This window comes from Pseudoliparis swirei, chromosome 21 (assembly GCF_029220125.1).
Source record: "Pseudoliparis swirei isolate HS2019 ecotype Mariana Trench chromosome 21, NWPU_hadal_v1, whole genome shotgun sequence".
NCBI classification, from domain to species: domain Eukaryota; kingdom Metazoa; phylum Chordata; class Actinopteri; order Perciformes; family Liparidae; genus Pseudoliparis; species Pseudoliparis swirei.
In genome coordinates this window covers 12,829,837-12,853,923 of record NC_079408.1, presented here as the reverse complement: position 1 = coordinate 12,853,923, position 24,087 = coordinate 12,829,837, and the positions used below count along the sequence as shown (strand labels likewise).

The window sequence follows — 24,087 nt, the reverse complement described above, 5'->3', positions numbered from 1 at the left end:
CTCTTATGTTTAATCATGAAAAATCACCAAGAAACACAAAGGCAGTCACTGCTAAATGCTATTTATTTAGTATTTATTTTGTTCTTCAAACAAAACAAAAGAAAACAAAAAAGCCAAACTATTTACACATCTTTCAGTTGTTCTTTTCCTAAACAGTTTTATGATGCTGTTATTTTTTAACAACATTCAAAGACTTATTAGGCGAAGGAGCTGAGCTGACAGGGATACAAATTGCATTGTCATTTCGGGCGATATTGTTGGAACCACATTTAGTAAAATAAACCAGATGACCTTGAGTGGACGGGCCGTGACGGGATCTTTTCTAAGACGGCAAACAAACATCCGGGGCTTTTTGGACAACACAACATTGCCATTTATCTGATCATAAAAGCATGTGTAGTGCAAATTAACTGCAAACACCCTTGTTTTACTTTACTAAGACTGACAGACCGATTGACCACAAACTAACACTACGCAACATCAGCTTATTAAAAATGTCAAACATAGGGATCCTTTAAAGATATTCACCAATAAGAGACTTGATAGTATATTCAATGTTTTGGCAACTGATCACAACATTAAACGTAGTACATTCGACAGTTAAGACGTACTGGAGTCTTCTGTTGCTACTTCAGTTCAGTCGGCTGTGGCCGGTACCGATCCACCAGAACCCCAGCCAAACAAATGTACAAGTGTACTCCACGTCTAAGATGGAAGATATTCATTGAATATCAGCCGTCATTTGGATTAAAAACTGCATATTGTTCAGATATCGGCGATACAAAAATAAACTGGTTGACTAAAAGCATTCATCTCTCAAAACAATTATATACGTGGAACAAGACACTTTCCAAAATGTTCAGGACGTCGACTTTTAAGATGAAACCCGACCGACTGGTCAACTCATCTATTCAGCACTACCACTAACGGCCAGCAGGCGACAGCACGACCCGGCGCACCGGCAAGGCTGCAGCACGCTTGACCCCGGCTCAAAAGGTTTAGTGTCCAAACCCACAGATACTACAAAGCATGCTTCCGAAAGGCCGGATCGGACATCTCAAAACTGTAAAAAAAAAAGTTTTTAAAAAAAGTACCTATTTGCTTCTAAGACATTCAAGTCCCCCCGGAGTGTGAAAAGAAAAGGAAAAAAAGAACGACAACCAAAAAGCCCCAATTTGTATCCCGTCGCTCTGGTTTAGTTTCACGTAGAGCGGCACCACTTCGAGTCTCCCTGTCAGCTCAGCTCCGGCCCTCCGGCCTGCAGCTTCAGCAACAATCAAACAGGAAATCTGAACAAAACCAAAGAAACCAAAACTAAAGAAACCAAAAGGGCAACAAAAGCTCACTGGCAAAATCAGCCCAGGCGGAGGCCGCTTCCTGCCGGTCCCGTTCGCCTGCAGTAAACAGACTTGTCGAAAGCTCCCCGTCTTTTTCACTTGAGACGGTTCGGGAGGTGGTTTCCAACTTAAATTTAACGGACACTTTCAGTTCGCCGCCGTTCAGGACTGAACTATACAATTTAAGGCATGTTTTAACAGAGAAATAAAGCAAAACCACTACGAGGAGAAATCAAAACACAAACATTTACATTATTTACACAGCTCAGCGTTTATATTGACGCGCGTGTGTGATTTGATATCGGTGTAGCCCTGTTATGTATGAGACGTGGTTCCACAGGAGAGCCACTAACTGAGTGTACGATGCTTTTGCCCTGTGTGTGTGTGTGTGTGTGTCTGTAACTCCTTTTGAAATGTGGAATCTGTGGCATGTCGCTGCGGGTGTGTGTGTTTCGTCACGGTTCAATGTCTGTTTGTACAATTCTTTCAGTTCCTCCGGTCCCACAGCCGCCGGAGGCTTCTGGTGATGTAATCCAGCCACGTCCACCAAAACCCAAATCCCTCCCCGCTCTCAAGTCTCGGACATCTCGGGGAGGGGGGGGGGGGGGTGACGTCGTCCACACGGCCACCCGAAAGTGTTTCAGGCCCAGATGGCGGCGGCGGGATGATTCTCTCTCCTCCTACTCGATGAACTCTCAAATCCGTGGTTGGTGGACCCGCTGACGTCATCCGGTAACTATCCAAACTGATGATGCCGATGGCCGGTCCGGTCCGAGGTCGAGACAGAAAAGTTCCGCCGGGTTGAAGTTCGAACGATAGGTTCGGGGTCAACTGGTTGGCTGTAGGTCAGATCGTCCTCGCGCACGGCAGCAGATGAAGCACAGCCAGACTCCTGCGGGAAGAGAGAGACTCACTACATCGCCCGATCAACGAGATCCAAACCACCAAGAGGAACCAAAGAATAAACAGCTCACCATCGCCAAAGCTTCTTCCCCGGCTGTCACTCGAGGCGGCCGTCGGGTCGGGAGAGGAAGTGGAAGCTTCCTCGCCAAAAGCTCTTCAACCCCACGCCGCCTCCCCCCTGTGCATCTTGATCAAAACACTCTGGGCCGGGCTTTTGGTCGCGACCGCAGCTTCCGTTTTGATAATTAACTATCAGTCAGTCTTGGAGCCGCTGAAGCACGCCCGACGCCTCAGTCCTCTTTCTTTTTTTTAATTTTCTATTTTTAAATCTCCCTTCCGTCCCCGATTATTTCAGGGTTACTGGCAAACTAAAGGGAAACTCACAGTGAGTCTATCTCAAACTATATTCAAAAAGATTGTTTTTTTTTTCTTTCCTCGAAGGACATTCGCTCCATATAATCAACGTCTCGTGAATTCTTCCTTCATCATTTGCACATTTTTTTTTCGTTCTGCTCTGAAAGATAATACAAAAATATGGTTATATACAGACGGGAGGTGGGAGGAGACGCGCCCCCCCCCCCTCCCCCGAGTCTCTTATTTCAGTTGGGGGGGGGGGGGGGGGTATCGTCATCGGTGACTTTGTCAAAGTCGTAGCGATCCTCCCGTTGTAATTTGTGCTCCCATCCCCAGAATGGTACCTCACAGCTTGAATGAACAAAAGTGCATAGGTGAGTCGGTGAGTTGGCAGGGTGTGAGCGCTCGCGAGGGTCGAGGGGAACTCGTGTCGCCCTCAGTTCCCTCAAGGGTTAATGCAGCTCTGCACTCCGTTCTCCACAACAACAACAAAAACAACAACAGAGCCCATCCTTGATTTTCCCGCCTCGGCTCCATTGGTTGATCAAGTCTCAGGATCCACAACCACACAAGAGAAGGTCCGGTTAGGGGCTCTTATCCGTGGTCTTGTGACACCTGCCACTCTTCCTCAAGAATAAAAAAAATAAAACACCACTCAATGTCCATATGGCAGAAGCGCACTTGCAAACCCCACCTGTCTTATGTGGGAAAGAAAAATGAAAATAAAAACTGCACCCACAGAGATCCATGTGGTTTGTAAACAACCAAAGCTCCAGTACGGAATAGAAAGATCCTTTCTTTGAATTCTTAGTCACCATTTGTCCGACCAGGATTGTAGAGGCAGTGTGTTCAACTGTATCCATCCAGAGTTTGTTTCTTCTTCTTCTTCTTTTTTCCCCAATGTCATTTTTTTTTTTTTTAAAGTTCTCGCTGAATTCTTTGAAGCTTTTTTGTATGTTTCTATTTTTTTTATAAAAATCTTCTGAGAAAAAAAAATGAAAATCTGGTATCAATCAGCACGGGTTTCTTGTCATTTTTTTGGAATACATTCAATATTTTCTTAAGAAGTAATACACACTTCACATGGCGATAATGAAAATAAAATGAGAACAAAAAAATTAAGAAAAAAAAATTTAAACACACGAACAAAAAAATAGCAGCCCCAAGTGCTCATTATCTTAGTCGAAATACTTTTTAAACTTTGTATATAATGTATATATTCATATATATTTTTCATTAAAAAAAGAAAACTCGTCATTATCAAATTGCAACAACGAATAAGTAACACAATATGCTCACATGTCATGCACCGCTCTGTGCTCGTGCACATTAAGATGCTGTTTTGTATTTTCTTTTCAGTCAGCAACTCGACGTCTTTCATTCACAAGTTCGAGAGCTGACAAAAGGCAACGTGATCGCACCCCCGGACGACAGACTGGACTAACCTTCCGATGGATCACCCCTAGACCGAACTAGAAATATCTACGATATATAAACCCCGCATACTTTACATACACTGTGCTGAGCACTGACGCACGTCACACTCGCTCTCGAAAGAAGAGTTAATGTCTCAATGGCCACGCACCCGATCCAAGTTCTTAGGCACAAATGTGCATTCATACGCATACAAAAACAGCATGTATTCAAAAAATGAGTACCTGTAAGTCTTAAACTCATTTCTATGAAGAGAAAAATGAACATGCACCCTCACACACACACACACACACACACACACACGCAGTCTCATTCCGATGCACACAGTAATGTCCCTCATGATTCGCCCCGCCTGCTAGTCCTCACAGGTCTAGACAGCTCCCCGTGGGGGAGGGGCTAAGGGAAATAAACTAGTGGTGGTCATCACGTGATGAGCGCAAAGCTAACATTTACAAATGTATGCATTTCTATTTCGTCTATCTGGGGATGAAGAGCTGGTGAGAGAAAGGATGTGTTGTGCAATTGCCCTCTCTCTCTCTCTCTGTCTCATTCATTCATTCAAAACATCTCTCGTCACACACACACACACACAGATCAAGTCCCTGTTTGGAGAAGGGACACACACACACACACACACACACACACACACACACACACACACACACACACACACACACACACACACACACTCTTAACATGAGAATACAAAATTACCATCTGAACAAAAAAAAAGACAAAAATGGCCTCTTATGTTTCATACATCTCGGTAAGCAACAAAAGAATGACAAAAAGAATACTTGTGCAGACGGGTACGTCACTGACGCACACCATCGCACACATTCACACAAATAGTCACTTCTAGAACTAACCCCATTCGTTTGATTTTTTTGTTGTTTTTGTTATTCTTTTTTTAGGCAAGTGCAAATCTTCAAGTTTTTTTATCATCCATTTTTCAATAGCTTTACTTTTTATATAAATGTAAAAAAAATGCTAAACAAGAGAAATATCAACAGTGTTTGTCTTTCGAGAAAGGATTTGCTCTCCGATAAGGTTTCAACTAAAAGGTCCCCCTGACTTTGAAAACCTCACCGCCCGACCGGTCGCCCCGCCCACTGCCTCACCGCCCCCTTCCAGTTCCCACGCAGTGGGTGTGGACACGCACTGGTTGTGCGCACCGATTCCCGACACGCTCGCATTCACACGTCAACAGAACAAAAAAATATTCAAATCCCATCTCAATAAAGTGCATTAGTTCAATATAAGGTGCTTAATCTTTTGAGTGCCAGAGGATACCCATCTTCCTTTTTAACATCACCCCCCCTCCTCCTCCTCCTCCTCCTCCCCCCCGCTCAAGTGGTGCAGCAGGGAGCCCTTTTATCTGTCTTGCCAGAGAGAAGGAAAGAGTGGAAGGCGCAGATCCAGGCGCCTCCCCGCTGCACCTCCCCTCACGCTCGCTCCCTTCCTATCCACGCGACCCCCCCCCCCCCACCCCCAGGTCCCCCAGCAGTGCACATTCGTCATCAGGTTTGTCTGATTAAAAGACAGAAGGCCTCAGGTAGCTATTGCTGCTGCGCTGCGTCACATCAGTAATCCTCCACCATCTCCATCTCATTCAGGCTCAGACACTCGCCCGCGTTGTGGAATGAGTACCCTGCAGGGGGGGGGGCAGAGTAAGATCACAGGAGCATCGTCAGACATGGGGGAGTTAGAGGGGAAACCATTTGACGAGAAGAGCCCTCTGTTCTGGAAAAGGTTAAGACCCTAACTGCAAATGGCCGAAAAAAATGTCCAAACAAATAAACTAACATTTATATCCTGTTGATGACGAATCAAACGGAGATAGGGGTCGCAATATGAGCCGGTCAACATTATTTAAATGTTTTAAAATCAGTACAAATCTCTTTTCGCCACAGAATAAGAAGGTTGAAACGATATGGATTACATCATCCGTTTTTTAAGCAGGCGATATCACATGAGTGCTGCCACCTGTTGGCATCTACTTACAGCGAGCAAGACCCCGAGGTTTACGCTCCCAACAGCTCGTGGAGACATAAATAACCCTCAGACGTAAGCCGACACTTACGAGTCCGACTCGCCACCTGGAGCGGGAGCTAACGAGCCATCAGGAAGACGAAATGCTCTCCGGCTGGCGCTCCAGAAAGAGGCATCTTCCTTCGTCGCCGATTACTTTTTTCACCCGACTTTGTTTAGTTTTGTGCGTCAAACTCTAACTTCGATGTGCAAAGTGTGTCGCTGCTGTGTTTGTGTTGAGGTCGAGAGACTCAAAGCAATTTATAGAGGGAGGAAATAGCCAAAAGGAAGGAATATTAAATGTCACGTACCTAAGATGCTGGGGTCAGAGTGCAGCATCATGGGCTGTTTCTTCTTCATCTTTCCCCCCTGGTTGTCATAGAGACCAGACTTGCCCATGTGGTTGGCTTGAAACATGGACTGCAGGGTGCTTGGGTTCATGCCACGCATGGAGTCCTAACAAGGAAAGATACAATGGATGAATAAAGACAATCGTACAAATGCTTGTCTTGTTGTGTGCATAACACGAGTTCTCCCGCGTTTCCCCATGAATGGTGTCCAATATCTGGACTTTTAGACACTTGACGTTGCCGGCCCAGGTGTGTTATTCAGCAACCAGTCCACAGTTGTACAAACAGCAGCGGGAGACGCACAAAGACACAATCACAAGGACTCCATCAGCGTCTGCGTGTACAGGACAGAAGCACATCTGCATTTACCTGCAGAGGGAAGTTCATGTTCAATCCAGCCACTTCCTTTGATAACTGGGATACATAAAGGAGGGGAAAGGAGGGATTGATGAATTTAAATAGCACACTTATATATGGCTCCTCCATATTATTTCCCGTATCCCGTCATTTGTAGTTTCAAACCGGACCATGTGTAATGCATGTGCTCTTCTCTTCTCCAGAGGAACCATCTCCCAGTCACTCGTGATGTACCCGGTATTCCGCACATCCTCGCCGTGGCACAACGTGTGTTTCATGGATGTATTTTGTATGTCCGGGCAGCCAACTGGTTGTTTTTGACATTACAAAAAGACAGTCGGGGCTCCAGCCTACCTGCTGCTGCTGTCTCTGTTGGTTGGCTTTCTGTTTGGCACGTCGCTCCAGAAACTGTTTGGCGAACTCTTTGGCTTCCACTGTGTCCCCTAGGTAGGACCGGATGAAGTCCAGCACTGCATAGGGAGACTCCACCTCCTTCAGGTATGCCACAATTGTGGCAACTAAACAAAGACATGCGGTTGACATGATTAGGGATGCTGAACATGTGGTAAAAATGTTCTAAAAAGGCGTTTAATGAGTTGCATTACAACCGATCCAAGTTCGGGGTGAAAAGGCCTACCGTCCAGAGAGGAGGAGGAGTTGTTGGCAGAGGTGTTGAGAGCGTGAAGCATCTGCTCACACCAGGTTGTGAAGCCGTCCTGAGGCTTCATGCCCTGCAGCAGCTTCAGCAGCTTCTCCTCCTCCTCCGTCCTCTTGCGACGCATCATGTACTGCTCACTGCAGGAAACACGGGGTTCAGTGCATCTTGAGAACGGTTCGGCACGAGGAACAAGATCCGCCTCGCCGGGTTTTGAAAAGGCGCGCGGTATTTTTGACCCGTGTACCTGAGTGAGGGGCTGCTGCGGCTGTTCTTCAAGCCCATGTTGTTGTTGCTGTTGCCGCGGAGGCCGGTCTGGTTCTTCACAGCCTCGTCCCACATGCCCATGCCGCCCGAAGAGCTCACGCTGCCGCCCTTGCCCTCCATACTCCCGCCCCACATGCTGACTCCGTCCGCCCACTGGCCCCCCATGGAGGGGCTCCCCATCGACAGGCCGGAGTGCTGCAAAGGGACAGAGAAATGGTCGTTTGACTATTCGCGTTCCCGACAACGGGCTCTCTTTTGGTTTTGAACCTTCCGAAGCGGTTAATGTGCTCACGCGCTCTCGCTGCTGCGCTCTCTGCTGCTGCTGCTGCTTCAGGAGCCGCTCCGCCTCCTGCTGCATTTCGAGCAGAGCCAGAGCCGGGGGCTTCCCGGACTTGGATAGCCCGGAGGAGGGAGACCCGCTCCAGCCCGAGCTACTGGCACCGGGACCCTGCTGCTGGGGGGTCTGCTGGAGCAACTTCATGATCAGCTCCTGCTGCTGACGACACTACAGGGGGAAAAGGACAGAGGAAAACACTTTAGTCATTTAGAACTCCACAAACTCCACTTCAAAGTCTCCGACCAGCCATTCTTATTGCGTTTCATCTTCATGTAACATCTTGAAAAGACATTACAACAGTCAGTGGCACGACAGTGTTAATAGAAATGCATCACTCCTCCAACTCACCTGCTTGCGTCTGAAGAGCTCCTCCTCCTCCCTCCTCTTCTGCTCCTCCTGTAGCCTCCTCTTCTCTTCCCTCCTCTTACGCTGCTCCTCCTCTTCACGCTTTGCCCTGAGTTCAGCGTCTCGCCTCTCCTGCTGGAGCTGAAGGGAAAACATCAGGAGTCAAAACGGGAAAAAAAAAAAAGAAGAGGCACAGACTGAAAAGATACGCCGCAAAAGCTGCAATCTGGGTTTGCATCTCGCGGCTGAGCCCACCTTTTGAAGCTGTTCGAGAGTCGGACCCTGAGTAGAAGGATTCATTGTTATGTCCCAAAGACTGGCTTCACCGCCTGCGTGGAAACAAAGTCGGATTAATTTGGCACAATCGGGTCCACGTGTCGTGGCTCACAACCAGGTCGCAGTCTGGAACGCACCTGACGGCTGTGAAGCTGAGGTATGCATGTCCCACATGGACCCTGTATCTGGCACAGACATCGACCTGTTCATCGAAGGCATTATACCCTGCTCACTGCACCTGAAGGCAACACAGCAAAGTCAAACACTGAACGTAAAAAGGCCAATTAAAAAACAAATGCCTCTGTAAAATTACAGACACCAAGACAAATGATTTTACAACGAGGCCAGACACGTGCACCCGCCCGTTCCCGAGAGGTCTACCTGTTAATGAGCTGGAATAGCTGCTGCTGTTGGAGCTGCTGATAAAGAGCTGCTGCTGCAAGCTCCTGTTGCTTTTTCAGGCGGTCCTGGTCCAGATTTCCCTGGGGGAAAAAATGACAACTACCAGTCATTACCCAAACTCAAGGCACCAGAACACAGACATCCATATAGAGTGGGATATGGCTGAGAGAGCATTGCTTGTTAAACATTGATTTACCGTAACCTGTCGATCAATCTTCCCTCTCCTCTGCATCCTCCCCTCCCCGTCCTCGACGTTGGCGGAGCTCTGGCTCCCCGTCCCGGCAGAGCCCCTGGCGGACTGCGAGCGCTGCGTCGGTGGCGGCTGTCTCGCCAGCAGGGGCGGCGGGGAGGGCCCCGGGGCGAAGGGCACGCGGCCCCACATCTTAATGACGTCGCCCAGGGGCTGGAAGCCCTCGTCGCAGCCCCGCTTCACGAGCAGGGTCATGGTGAAGTAGCCCGCCTGGAACCACTCGCACATCTCCACGGTGGTGAACGGACCTGTTGACGAGGAAGAGAACTGACCGTGAGTACCCGCCTTTCAATTAGCCCAGACAGTATCAACAATGATGAATATATGTGCTAAGTTTGGCTGTACAGGCATCGATAAATGTACCCTGGATCTCTCCCTGTGGGTCCTTGTAGAACCACTTCATGGCGGCCTCGTGTGACAGCGGCAGAGCGGCCGCCGTGTTCCTGCAGTCCTGCTGCTGCAGAGCCTGGGTGAAGCACTCCTCCTCCAGAGACGTGTCCTGCAGTGATGCCACCATCTTTTCTGCCTCCTATGTGTGCACACAGGCATGTCAGTACACCACCACATACATGCACCGTGCAGGTTTTGAATATATTGAATATGGAGATTCATTTCATAGATTAATTGATTATTCAACTAAATGCCTCCCTAGTGGATTAGCGTAGACAATGCTGCCCGTTTCTGAGACGGCATCTTGAAAATGGGGCCTGCCGTTGCTCCTACCTGCTGCAGGTGCTTCATGCCCTCATCGTCCTCTGCGTCTCCTCCAGGTGGAGGGAGAAAAGGAGCCGCGGAGCAAGGGGGTGGGGGAGGAAGACTGGAGGAGGTGGAGCCGCCGGAGCCCAGCTGGAACTTGAAGCCCCCTATCGTGACGATGTCTGACACTAAAACAAAAAGGAGATTTAGGATGTGTGTGTGTGTGTGGAGGGGGGGGCTTACTGGCTGTGTGATACAGCGGGTTCAGTAAACAAGATATTAAGTTACTGGGGATAAACATATGGCGTATCAAACCAAAATATCAACATGGCTGAATTTCCTCCCACACACTGAAGAGTACGGGACTCTAAGAGCTCGCCTCAATGCAATAAAGCAGCAGCTTGAAAGTTGCAGAGCCAAGACTCGACGCTTCAGATATGTACACAGGAGTGGCTAAATGTTTGGAGGGGGGGGTCTTTCCAACTTGAGTTAATTGGTGAGAATCAGTCAATATGGTATTCATGTAAGAACAAGATCCTGACTGTTTTTATGGCATTCACTAACTTCCAATGTCTCAAACTGATCCACCGACTGAAGTCACTGTGTGAGTCTGCTGCGCGGTTAGACTCTCGTGTCGAGTAGTTAACTCAACATCGTGGCCGTTTCACAGATGAAACGTCAACACGGCCGATAGTGAAACTAAAGTGAGGTGTGAGTCATGGTGGCAGACCGTACAGCAAATGCAAGATTGCTCAATAAATCTGGATTTGGATCAGAACATATGAACTCGATACTCGGTCATTGTCATGAGTTTGACATAATTACAAAATAAATGTAATACTTTCAGCCAAGCCTACAATCAGTGACAGAATACACACACACACATATAGTGTGTATGTACACATACATATACACACACGTACATATACATACACACATACATTTGTACACACACATATATATATCATACCTGCAAACTCATGAGGGGTGAAAAAGGTGACAACGGGGTGCAGGTGATTTTTGTTGTTGTTGTCACCACACCACATCCACGTTGTTTGAAGCCTCAAAGCTTTTAGAACCACAACTACAGTCATTTTATTGTTCTGACCACAAATCTAAATAATGATAATAAACAGTTTAAGAACAAAAGGCCCTCCGCTCTGACTCAGCCCTATAATGATAGTAATAACAAATATACATTGTCATTATATATAATATGGTTAAAGTCATTCATGAACCAACTTCCTTTTTTTGCCCGAACAGTCCTCATGGACTTTTCCCTGAATCTGTTCTGTCTCTACCTGTTTGTCACGATACTCATATTATAACTTCTATACATATTACATACCTGCCAAAAGTATCATGATACCCGATACCAGAATTCAATACACCATACAAACAATATGGTACCATAATTACGAGACTGGTATATTTATCTATAATAGTAATAAATAAAACATCTGTATGGTTCACTTTTTACCAACTTTTTCAACACTTAACAAATAACAGTAATATGAGTATTCATACAGCCAGATATGAATGAAACTACATGGTTCCATCATAGCATTGATTATACACTATGAGGCCGTTAGTCTCTGACCAGATGATCCACAGTTCATCAGGATGAGCAGCTGGAGAGTTACAGAACTTTACAGACTGAAACATTTCACTTCTGGCATCTTTTTAATTTTTAAGCGAAGTCTCTAAAGCTGCGCCACTTCTCTCGCTGTGAGCTGCGCAGCGCAGTGAGACAGCTCGACACGGAGCAGCGCGTGCGCTCTGATCGCTCTCTTAATGAAGTATCGATACTAAAAATATGCTAAATCACATCGTGTTTAACGTACGGGTACTTTGTTAGCATCGCTACACCGTGCAGCGTGACAGCAGCAGATGTAGCGGCTAATATTCAAGCTAACCTGAACCCCCAAATGCTGTGGACATCTGAACGCTGATTGGCCGAGACGCGACACGTCCATCAAAGATGTTTTATTGCGAAGAGCAACACTTCACACTTTTCTCCGCGTCTCACTGCAATCTCAACGGCAGCGGGCCAGGTAACCCCCCCCCCCCCCCCCCCCCAAAAAAACTCTTCGGATCTCCACGATTCACGTGGATGACCTATTTTGAGTTCAAAACGGTGAATTTCACCGAAAGGTGACAAGTTTGCAGGTATGATATATACACACACATACACACATATTGTGTTTATGTACACATACATATACACACACGTACATATACATACACACATACATTTGTACACACACATATATATATACACACATACATATAAACACGCTTATACGTACACACATATATATAAATATATATATATACACACACACACACATATATATATATGTACACACACACATATTCAGTATATATGTAACTGTGTATATATACACACACACACATAATTGTACCCCATATTTCCTTTTACACACATTCACAAATTAAATGATACGATTAGTATTTTCTCCAAATCATCCAGTCTCGTTTTACACGTCATTTACTTTTTATAATACAATATGGTTAAACTAATGAATGCAATACATAAGCCCCCAAATATACATAAATAAATAAGATGGATAATAACGCTGTTCATGAAGTGTGTCTGCATGTCGTCGCAGTGAGGCGTACCTTCACTGGCCGTGCTGCTGGTCATGGCGGCGTGGCTGTTGGTCAGCTGCAGGTTGTCCACCACCGGGCCGGCGTTGCCGGGCCGCGCCTCCAGACACGGAGGGGAGCCGTGTCGGGGGGCGGGGGGAGAGGAGGAGGGAGACGCTCGCTTCGTCTCGTCCTCCCCGACAGCAGAGCCGGCTTCTTTACTCTCTGAGGGGAGAGCGGAGGGAAGGAGTGAGACGCCACATCATGAATAATTCATTCCTCCTGGGCTTGTGATCAACTGGGAACAACTGGGAACAACTGTATGGGCCAGGAGTCGATCATTCGGTGGGTTACACATTTCGGATGCAGAAAGCTCACACGGTCGTTTTATTTACATTTAGCTTTTAACTCTCTGTGGTCACGGAAACGCCTTCATACGCCAATCGCATTTCCATATCATCAAATAAAGACGAGTCTATCCTCACCCTTGTCTTTGTCTCCTTCAGCGCTGTTCCTCTCGATGTCAGCGAAGATGTCCTCCTCCTCCTCCCTCTCCTCCTCTTCCTCCTCTATGCCCTTGAACTCAAACTCCTCCTCCAGGATGACATCCTTCCCACCCGTCTGAGCAAAAGGAAACATTGAAATTAAAGAGTGTAACAAAGAGTCATGAAATACAAGTAGATGTCCCCGTTGTGAATATGTTTATAATACCAGGGGCTGGAAAATAAACGAAGAACCCACCTTCATGGTCATGAACGCCCCAGAGGAGTCAAACGTGCCCATCTCCCCGTCCTCATCGTCCGTACACCACTCGGGCAGACCGGACCGGTCATCCTCTAATCCCTCACTGCCTGCTCGCCGGCGGCCCCCAACGCCGTGACCCCCCTCGGTGTCCCGGAAGTCGAAATCGAACTTCCGACGACGACTCTCTCCCGGGCCGGGATGCTCCCGCCAGCCTGCTGAGCGAGGACCACCATCTGACAATCCCAAAAGAAATGGGCTGCCATCAGTGTCAAACTGGACTGGAGTGACAAATGTAAAGTAGTCAGAAAAAAAGTCAAAAAGGTTACAGGATAGTTTACAGCAGTTGCTAGGACAATCATGTGGTTACGTCTTGGGCTCCGTTACGTCTCACTTCCTGTTTACAGACTAGGAAAAAGAACGAGGGGCGTGTTGTCCTGAACAACTGTGGAGGCTTTAAACCTGACTGTCATTTAGCTGTACTGGTCTGCCACTAGGGGTCACTATATCTATTGTTTAGGTTAAATCTGCTGCACACATTGTTTAGTGAGGAAGAACATAAAACATCTTCAACCCAGGACATCAATATATATATAGATAAAATGTCATCGGCTTCCACCACTACTGTTGTCACACAACCTACAGTAACGTAAGTGTGAACCAAAAGGTCACACACATTTAAATGGTCACGCCTCGTGGTGCCAGGGACACGTTGTCGATCGGTGGTTTATTTTAACCCTTGTGTTGCCTTCGGGTCAATTTGACCCGATTCAATGTTTAACCCTCCTGTTACCTTTATATTTACTAACATATTTTACCCTTGAGGTCAATATGACCCCAGCTATTAAAATCTCCAGAAAATTATTCGAATTAATATTGTTTTCCAAGTTTAAGTGTGAGGTACTTTATGTTTGTTTGTTGACTCCCGAAAGAACACCGACATTAAACATTGAATCGGGTCAAATTGACCCGAAGGCGACAGGAGGGTTAAATATTGAATCGGGTCAAAATGACCCGAAGGCAACACAAGGGTTAAGCAATACCAACACAACCTTATTTACTTTGATTTGTGTTTCTTTATGAAGAACAAAGCTCTATAGATGAGTACAACAAAGTTAGAGGATTTAGAATCGTTTTGGGTGAACACCAACTTGAAATGATTTTGGGACGAATGGAGCTCGTAGACCAGCTCCTTTAATCAAACAACAAAGGGATCTGGATCTATGGATCATCAGTACTTGGCAATTAGTATCACAACAAAAACATCTTGCTCAAGGATCTCTAAAAGTTGTATTTGCTTCCTTTATGTATTTGTGCTGATCCGATCTGTGAGTTTTATGATCCGCTGCACCCGTAGTGTGTAGAATACGATGTGTACGCCGGGATATCTCGGCAGCATAACAGTATTTCATGAAAAATGCCATTTTGACACTTGAACAAATACTTTGCCTTCTGCAGTTGGAGAACTGCGGTGAGCCACACAGCGAGTCACTAACCAGGCAGTTTCAGGCTAAATAAACAAATGTTTGTATTTCTCTTACCATCCCTGCGGAGTCCAGTCAGTCTCCAGTTGGGCACCGGCACCGGCTCCACCCCCGCCGCCTCCTCCGCCTCCTGCTGCTCCTCCCGGAGAATGCGCCAGTTATCGCTGTCGGCCCTTGTGTACTCCTTCCTCCCCGGAACCACGGGAGCTACGGCCTCTTCAAAGCCGGGTCGCCCCACCTCCCGCCGCACCGGCTTCTCGAATCGGCGCTCACCCCTAAGGAAAGGAGGGAACACCGAGCGGAGTCAGACGAGTGATAAAGAAGAGAGGGAAAACAAGCCCAAAAACACGAAGTCGGGTTTTGTATCTCAGAGAAATTTGTCCGGCCAAAACATCTATTACATCACCACAGATACCAGTGGAAAGTGGTGAATCTTTATGACATGCAGATACTTTAGTTCAGCCTCGGCACATACAAGAGGATATGGGCGAGACTGAGAAATCATTCCGCAAAAGCAAAAATACCAAAGAGGATTATTGCGGATATGACACTGGACGACAGCGTCTCTCAGCAGATAGGATACACGTCTCTGCTGTGACACGTTGGACCTTGAGGTCGTGTGTGCTGGTTCTTTCTTACCGGTCATCCCAGCTCTGGCTGCGGTGTATCTCTCGGACGCCTCGTCCAAAACCAACCTCGGGTTCCTCAATAGTTCTTTGGTAGAATCCACCTTCACCGCGACCTCGTCCTGGTTATATACACACGGAGAAGAAAGAGTTTATTTAGTATCATCATCATCATCATCATCATCATCTTAACGAGAGAACTTGTGATCAGACAGTCGGGACTGCTTCCCTCACTCCCTGCATTCAAATGGGCTCGCTCTCGTTTCTTTTCTGTTCCCCATCAGCCAAACATTTGATATATATATATAATTCCAAATAATTCACTTTACGAAATCAACAAAAATGTCTTGTCCCAATAAAAAGCAGATGAAAAAAAAATCACAAAGTCATGAAAACCACACGGCAGAGCTCTTCCAAGCCGTTCCCGTGGCTTTCCTGAACCGGACGGCCGGTGTTTACGTTGGCCGCTCGTGTGCTCCGTGAGCCACGAGGTGAGTTCACAAGCCCGTCCGTTTTAGACAGGTGTGGCTGGACAAAAGCAGGACTATACAGCCAAGCCAAGAGGAAGTGTGCTGCATCAAGATGGTGGAGGAAAGGGGGGAAATAAACACTTCAGTGGTCGGCTTGAATAAACTGTTACTTTCCTTTGATAACAGCCATTGTCGTTGCAGCCAGAGGTTTTGGGCAGCGTTTCTATTGCTGTTGGACTCTTAGTTTTAAAATGAGTGATAGTGGATTCATCGCGTGTGTTTAGGTCGTATCGATGCCGTTGCATATGTGTTGCCGGTTCTCTCCGAATGGCTGTGTGGGAGTTGTGGTTGTTGTCGTTGTCTTTTTGCCATTAGTTTTTACCTCGACCGCCTCGTGCAACCCCTCGTCCTCGGACCACTCCAGCTGGGGCGGCCCCGCCCACCCCTTTTCCCATGAGCCTCAGCACAGCGACACTGTTCACAGACATGGAGAAGTTCCTCTGCAGAGACAGAGAGATAGAGAGAGAGATAGAGAGAGAGAATGGAAGAATGTGAGGAATGTGAGCTCCCAGCCATGTTTGTAAACCAACAGATCCGCATTCAAGCGGAGGTCGTGTTGCTGATGAGATATCACACGGCGAGCTCCAGTGGCAGGCATCGGTGTCTTAGTGCTTGTGACGAACCTGCTCCTCCTCGGTGAGTGCCACCAGTGCCAGCGGCTGCATGGGCTCGTCTTGCAGAATAGCAGCAAACTCCTTATCCTGCATGTCCTCTGGGACCTGACACAACAACAATGGGCAGTTAGATGATCTCAATGGCATTTTTTTTTTTCACGACTTCCGAAAGCAACTGACAGGTCTTCATTTTTTGCGGATGGGGAAGTCAGCGGCGGTTCAATAGCAATATCCACGCTTGTGTTAAGAACGAAAATGATCACTTCCTCAACACTGAGTATTCGGGGATTCATAGAGTACAAACTTTGCAAAAGCTTTGGCACCGACCTTGTTGTCTTTGATATAAAGTGCTAACATCTCCTCTCGGCCGTAGCGGTACTCGGCCAGCTTGTACTTTGGCATGGCGGGGGAAGGAGGGGGGGAAGTCACACTCCCCCCACTGGACAGTGCACGGAGCCTGCGAGAGGGAAGAAAAATGAAGAAAACCCTCTTAGAAATAACGTGATGTAAATTCCCGTAACCGGGTCCCCCTGAATACACGCGGCTCAACACAGATGATATATTAGCTTTCCAATCTATAGATTAAATTTTTTTGTAATGCCATTACGAGCGGCCCAGATTCCAAGGCCTGCTGTTCAACAATGGCTCCATTGAGGCGCCTCGACAAAACAGGTCATTGACTCGCAGCCGCACATCAAAACCACATGGAACTCTCAAGAGGTATGAGAGGGGGCGGGAGGCGCAAGAGGTAAGAAGGCATCATAACAGACCAGTCTGTGGCATATCAATGAGGGGAAGAATAAGCGGTGCAGCGACTAATATGAATATGAGGGGAGCTGAGGAGACGTGCCAGTGGGTGAGATACTAAGAAATATGTTTGCCTTTCTGCTTCCTCTCAAACAGGACAAAATGTGAAACCTAACCGGCTCTTCCATACATTCACGAATCCAAACGCGAGGCAGAATACCTTCACTTTGAACTCTACGGCGAGGACCGGCCTCCTCGAGGACTCGACTGCCAACAAAACCCTCAAACGGTCGACATCATTTTGCAACGCCGACAGGCGCTAAAACGACGTGTAAACATGCCGGCAGGGCGGCTGGATGCGGCGAGCACTTGAACTGGCCACTGGATTAAAGTGGGCGAGGAGGACGGGCCACCGAGAGCAGAGCAGCTGCAGATGTGTAATGGGAGAAATATTGTGCACAGCTGGCACTGCACCAAGAATGCAGACAGCAGTCACGGGCTGTTAAGAGATTGAGCGCTACGCCCAGCATCCAATAATCGCAACGCGAGCATTTGAAGAGGCGGAGGAGAAACATTTGAGGGACAGACGGAGAGATGGACGGGAGACCGCTGAGCGATACCTCCATTTTGACCTCAGGCAAACATCGCCTTCCACAGGCAGTGATAACGAGAGAAAAGCATCTTTCAAAGCTACCGCTGAAAACAACAACTTCAGATGAAGAGTGTGGCCAGTGATCTGCTGGATGGACAGAACCACATTGTGTACTGATACAAATAACCATTTATTACCCCTAAAGACAGCGATGTTGGTAAAATGATTATTTATCATCAATTCTTTATCCCATTATTTTCTTAACACAAAAAAATGATATTAAATGTAATAGACACGTTCAAGAAGGCTTTTTTTAAACCATCAGGACATTTTAACAGAATGTGTCAAGATTCCTTTAAAGCTCAAAGCAGAAAAATACTCAAAATAATGTCAATTCGACCACATTCAGTTCTATGACTTGGCGAAATATCTGCCGATGAAGGCCCGGCGATAAGGTCCAAAGCTCCACAACAAGCATGTCGAGTACATATTGAGCCGAGTGAGCCCAAACACGCACATCCCGTCGGTCTCATGAACGGAGCCGGGTCCCCACTGACCGACTCCGTCATCCCCAGGACATTTCCTTCCAGTCACTCCCCTAACATCACTTAATTCTCCATTTAAATACACAACACCTCACATTAAATTCTCTTACACTTGTTACATATCTGAAACCTGCCCGTCAGTGCACTTTATCTCACACTTATATTTGTATTTGTTATTATCGCACTGTTTATTGTTGATTGGCATTAATGTCATTGTCTATTGTTGCACCATGACACATTCCTTGTAGGTGTAAATATACATGGCGATAAAAAAGTTTTGATTCTGATTAAACTTGATTAAAACTTCAAAATGTGCAGCCCAAACACCCATCTATTCATGAGGAGAAATTAGTGTGAAGATGTTCAGATCAGGAAGTACTACTCTGTATATTCATGTTGCAGAAACAATGGAGAGAAATGGGATCAGTTACCATTCTGGGCCGAAGTTAAGAGTCTCAGCAGTCATATTCCTCACGTCCACACGGAACTGAGTATCTGAGAGAAAAGCACATTTACGTTTTCATTTCTGGGGAAACGTAAATAATAACGTGCAACTCGGGAGGAAATGTTGAAACAAAGAGTGCCCGTGCCCCCGTTTGACTTACCCTGTCCAGATGATCCGAGCAGGCCGGACTGGGCTGGACCAGACTTGGGCTGGCTGGCTTTAGTTAGGCTTAGGTGACTAGAAGGCTGAGTGGTGTTACGCTGTGGTCACAGAGCTCCCCAAACACACAGACACAAAGAGAATAGCTGCCAGTTTCAGGTGCTTGAGGAACACCAGTTTATCAGGTCCTAACTAGAGAAGGAAGGGGGTTCGACTGTCGTTTGGAGAAAGGAAGCTCCTGCTACTCACAGCCGAAACGGGTTGATGAACATTTAAAAAAAAGAAGGAAACAAACAAAAAAACCTTGGAAATTAACAATGGAACAAAATAAAACTCTCTGGATAGTAATAATGCTTTCTTTCTTTTTCTTCTTCTTTTTTTCTTCTTTTTTTTCTTTTTTTACAGCAGTTATATCTCACATTAAAGTTAAAAATATTATTTGATTCATCCAAAAAAGTAACGCGGGAATGAAACAACAGCCAAAACACGGAAACGGGCTGCTGGAACAGCTGCCGAGAGCAGTAGGCGGCGCGCACTCCTCTTTGCTTTTCTCCCTCTCTCCCTCCGTCCCCTTTTCTCTCGCTCCAACTGAAATGTGGATTGACGGAGACCCTCCAGGTAACTCCTTTATTTCCTGTCCTCCTCCCTTTGCACCGCTGGAAAGGAAGCAGAGTTGGAGAGAGGGGATCAGAGAAAGCAAATCATCACAATCAAACAGGACAAACAGAAAGACTGCACACTGAATAAATGAGAAGTTGGCGAGATTCATCGTGTGTTCAAGCGTCTCTCCCTGAAAGGTACCAGCGCAATCCGGATGGTCAGCCCATTGCGTCTGGCACGCGGCGCTGGGAGAACAAACCCGCTGCGGTACGCCGACACGGAGTAAACCAAACCAGCAAACTATTTCTACTGCGGCGCTTAATTGTGGGCCCGTGTTTCTGCTGCTCGCGGGAGAATTTTTCAGCGATGTTGTAAACCAGGGAGCGGTTCTGGGGACTACACAAATATCCAGGCAACTACATTTCAACCGCCAACACTCATATACGGTTAAGCTGGTCCATGTGACACAAACGTATCCATAGAAACCTCTTATTTAAACGCTTCCATCTTCTTTGCTGCTGCATTTCCACGCTGTGTCACTTTCAGAAAAGTTAATAGTGACGTACGACTTATCCCGATGTTTACGGTGGTAGATGTGGTCGTTTTAAACCCGGACGTTTCTTCGACAGCACAACATTCCCGGTAGTCAGACGCGAGCAGACCGGCACGATCCAAACGAGCCAAATTCAAGATGTGCCGTCCCGTGCAACGACACAGATTACGCTTCCACCGTCAAGCATTCGCTCGTGTTGTCGTTTAGAGCGAGGTGTTCCAGCCGCTGGGCTTCGGAGGACAATCTACGGCGAGGATCAGTTAAATAAAAGCTTTTAAATAAGACCACCTTTGATCAAGCAAGACGGCACAAGGTTGTTTTCTTTCGCGCACGATAGAACTTTAGGAACATGATATGGCACTATAAATGAATCGGATAAAAGTTGAAACCATTACGTCAACCTCTCAACAAACTAAGCCCAATGTTCACGTTAATGTCTTTGCCCTTGAGATCTATATTGGGGAATAATCGTTTATTTCCAAATATGACAATATCCGAAGTTTGATTTGGGTCATGTAAACTACATATTCTGTTTGGTGCGTGGAATTCAAAAATAGTCTCATTCTAAATGGAGCATTTTCTGATTAGGATATGTGGGATATTCCAAAAATATGAAGGTTTTAGGACCGTTCTTCGGACATAGATACACAGCGCATTTGGAATATGCGTGTCAATGGTCTTTATTTAACCGCAGTAGGTGACACCCGGCACTCGTCCTTGTGTAGTTGCTCTATTTACATCAAATCATTTTAAAATCCAATATAAACCAACGTTATTTGATTTATGAAAGTTATTGTGAACGAAGCTGGCAGTCTCATGTGCTGGTCACTGCCAACGTTGCACTTCTGCAACTTATTGTGCGACACTGCAAATCGGTTAGCACTATGTAATGACGGAAATAACAAGATTGCAGTAGAGTACTTTAAAAGTCTTGCTTCTACGTAGCTTGACATATATATTCACGACCATAACTAAAATATACATGTTTAAGGCTACAAACGGTTGGAAAAGGTGGACAGCAGTGCGGGTATAAATGGTTAAATTTAATTTTGAATTAATCAGCTGGAAATTAAGTCGGTCCAATGCATGTGAATTTAAAAAATATATTTATGTATATATATATATATATATGAGAGAGAGAGAGATAGAGAGATAAAGAGAAGAGAGAGAGACAAAAGCACCAAATGTGATCATACTAGTTCCATCAGATCTGTTTGCATGTTTTATGAACTTATTTAAGATGTAAATGCTTTAATTATCTGGAAAATATGTGATACGGGCAATAATAATTTAAGAGGGGATGTTTAGTAATTGTTTGAGCATTGTGACATCTACATATTGCAATTATGTCATATTTAAAAATGGCAGCAAAACAAGGAAACATTATGACATGGTGATTACCATCAGGCTCTTGGTGATTTTAAATACTCATAATTACATCGACAGAGAACCACCGCAGCAATGAGGGACATTTAACTGGACCCTCAACATCTGCAGACCGCATGAATGGCTTCGAAGTTGTTTTAATAACTTTACTCGGTCCGGTCTTCGGGCCACAACCGCAACAGGCGCAACTAATCGCGGGCATCCGCGGTGTCCAGCGCAAACTTCGTACCGACTAAACTCAAACGCAAGGTCACGCAGCAACACCGTCGCCTTCAGAACATTGACTTGTCTTTTCCATTTGGACATTAGCGACTGTCGTGTCCCTCAAAGAATGTGGCGGGACAACGAGTTTAAGTTGCGGGAATGCCGACGGGAAAGCTCCGCTGAAGCAGACAAGTCAACGGACACCAACGGCTCACTTCACGCGCACCAACCGCCGCTCGCTTCGCGGTCCAGACGGCGAACGTATTGCCAGAAATCGCCCGAGTTGACATTCGCGAGCTACCGCCAGTGGTTGCGAGCTACATACGCGCACATCCTCACATTGTTATCGCCTCACAAGCCACTTACTGCACAGCTACTCGCGGGTAAAACAGCGCAAATCAATCGTCTCAACGGCACCCGCGGGCCTCCATATCATATCATCGTTGCATAACAAGAGATAGGTTGGCCAGCTCGCCACCTAAGCTAGCACAAAAGGTACGCGTTGCTCGCGAAGGCCCTGGCTTCTCGGCTCAAATGACACCAGATATGATGGCGGAGGGGGGCGGAGTGCTGGGATCGGACTCCCCGGCCTTCTCCGCTCCGTTGTCGGTGTTGAGCTCGGGCTTAGGCGACGTAAACAAAACACAATGGCAGACACAACAACGTTTTTTTTAACCGTAAAAAATAACTTGGTGCAAACGCTTTTTTCTTCTCCCCCTTCATTTTTGTTCTTATACGACAGATACATCCAAACCGCTGCCGCTGGTTAGCTCGTTAGCTCCCGTTAGCCAGCTAGCTACAAGACAAGCTGCAAAGAGGAACCGTGGCTTACCTTCACTGTTTATAGCTAACGTTACCAGACGGGGTGTCTGCACGGCGCGTCTACAGCCAATATATCGTATGCATTGGTCTCTTTAAACACGGTGAACGTATTCATTCGACAGAATCGTACTTTCAGAAAGTCGTGCTCTGTATTTTATTTATTATTTTCCCCCCTCTCCTCCAACGGTCGCTGCTGCGTATCAGTATGTGTCTGCTGGCTCCTAGTCGCTGCTCTTCTTGTTGTTTGTGTTTCGGAAACATGGCCGTCCGTGTGATACCACGTGACTGGACATTGACAAGCGGCGAACCAATGTTGTAGCAGGGCACACACGCCCCTATTTCAGAGCCCGGACGCCGTCGCGACTGCACTTTGCAAACGGCGTTTTATCAACGCACAGCGTCGAATTAGCGTTTAATTAGCCGGTAAGAATACAAATAAAAAGCAGCGAGGCCCATTTTAGCACAAGACTAGACCGAAAACAGCAAGTCCCAGACACACTTAGCGAGGCAGGAACATAGACATTAACTTCTGACAAAAGTTTGTTCGCGAACTTTACAGTCAGTCGCATCATGCTCGAAATGCATAATGAGATATTTAGAGTTATTAGCCATCATTACCCTTGAAAGGGGACTGAATGACTAGCAGAGCATGTTGAGTAGCAATGTCGAACTGAGCATGTGCGAAACTTTGTGGACGCAGTGTCGGGCTTAGTCAGCAGAGGGCGCTGTTGAACAACAGTTTATATTTATTTCTATATATAAATATATTACATACACTTTACTATTTCGGGTGTGTGTCATCTGAATTAATGTATAATTATACTATAAATATGCATATGATCATACTAGCTTAACACAAAAGGCCAAACTGCAAAGGCAAAATTAGATTATTTAATTAAAAATAGTAGATAAGATGATTGGTACAAAGGGATTTTGGAAGTTCTCCCGCTGGAAAAGTTGACCCACACCCTCCATGACAATATCAAGGGATTTGTCAAAATATGTAAACCGGTCTTATAGTGGACCCCTCCGTGATGGGCTTTGCCCCGCCAGATTAAAAACACTGGTACCGATGCTGACTTGATTTGATGATGTCACCTTAAAGATGTACTTATGTCACACTGGTGATGTGTGAACAACCTGTCAGGCCTGGCTGCAGTGCACACACACTGCAGATAAGTCCCCGGTCCGGCCAATGGGTCCACCCTGAGCTGCTGCGATCGTCAAGAAGGCACAGCAGAGACTCTACTTCCTGAGAATACTCAGGAATTACCACCTCAGACAGGATCTGCTTGTGTCCTTCTACCGCTGCTCCGTGGAGAGCGTCCTCACCTATTGCATCTGCGTGTGGTTCCTCAGCTGCACAGCCGCAGAGAGGAACGCGCTTCAGAGGGTCGTCAACTCGGCCCAGAAGATCATCGGGTGCCCCCTCCCT

At 46.5% G+C, this 24,087-nt stretch overlaps 1 protein-coding gene across 3 annotated transcripts; it reads right to left on the bottom strand.

Annotated features, from left to right (window-relative positions):
* Positions 1-45: 45 nt before the first annotated feature.
* Positions 46-22,888, bottom strand: gigyf1a (GRB10 interacting GYF protein 1a). Of its 3 annotated transcripts, none has more exons than XM_056442353.1 (26): positions 22,663-22,888; positions 19,089-19,743; positions 18,915-18,978; positions 16,927-17,056; positions 16,609-16,704; positions 16,308-16,425; positions 15,469-15,577; positions 14,887-15,104; positions 13,346-13,626; positions 13,090-13,225; positions 12,638-12,829; positions 10,022-10,182; positions 9,662-9,827; positions 9,245-9,546; positions 9,028-9,128; positions 8,784-8,884; positions 8,626-8,699; positions 8,374-8,511; positions 7,981-8,193; positions 7,669-7,883; positions 7,404-7,561; positions 7,121-7,284; positions 6,779-6,823; positions 6,371-6,515; positions 2,312-5,679; positions 46-2,229 (listed from the first exon to the last, which is right to left on the bottom strand). In XM_056442353.1, exons 3-25 carry the CDS (start codon positions 18,947-18,949, stop codon positions 5,612-5,614), a joined length of 3,366 nt encoding a protein of 1,121 aa, XP_056298328.1. In that variant the 5' UTR covers positions 18,950-18,978; positions 19,089-19,743; positions 22,663-22,888; the 3' UTR covers positions 46-2,229; positions 2,312-5,611. The 3 variants fall into 3 exon arrangements, with proteins under 3 accessions (XP_056298328.1, XP_056298329.1, XP_056298330.1); XM_056442354.1 differs by having other exon boundaries at positions 13,346-13,581; XM_056442355.1 differs by lacking the exon at positions 6,779-6,823.
* Positions 22,889-24,087: the final 1,199 nt, after the last annotated feature.

Excerpts from the sequence above, each read along its gene's own strand:
- gigyf1a (XM_056442353.1), bottom strand. The coding sequence starts at position 18,949 with ATGACTGCTGAGACTCTTAACTTCGGCCCAGAATG. Across the intron at positions 17,057-18,914 it reads CTTAACTTCGGCCCAGAATG|GCTCCGTGCACTGTCCAGTG; the intron begins GTAACTGATCCC and ends TCCCTCTCGCAG. Across the intron at positions 8,512-8,625 it reads CTCTCGAACAGCTTCAAAAG|CTCCAGCAGGAGAGGCGAGA; the intron begins GTGGGCTCAGCC and ends TTTTCCCTTCAG.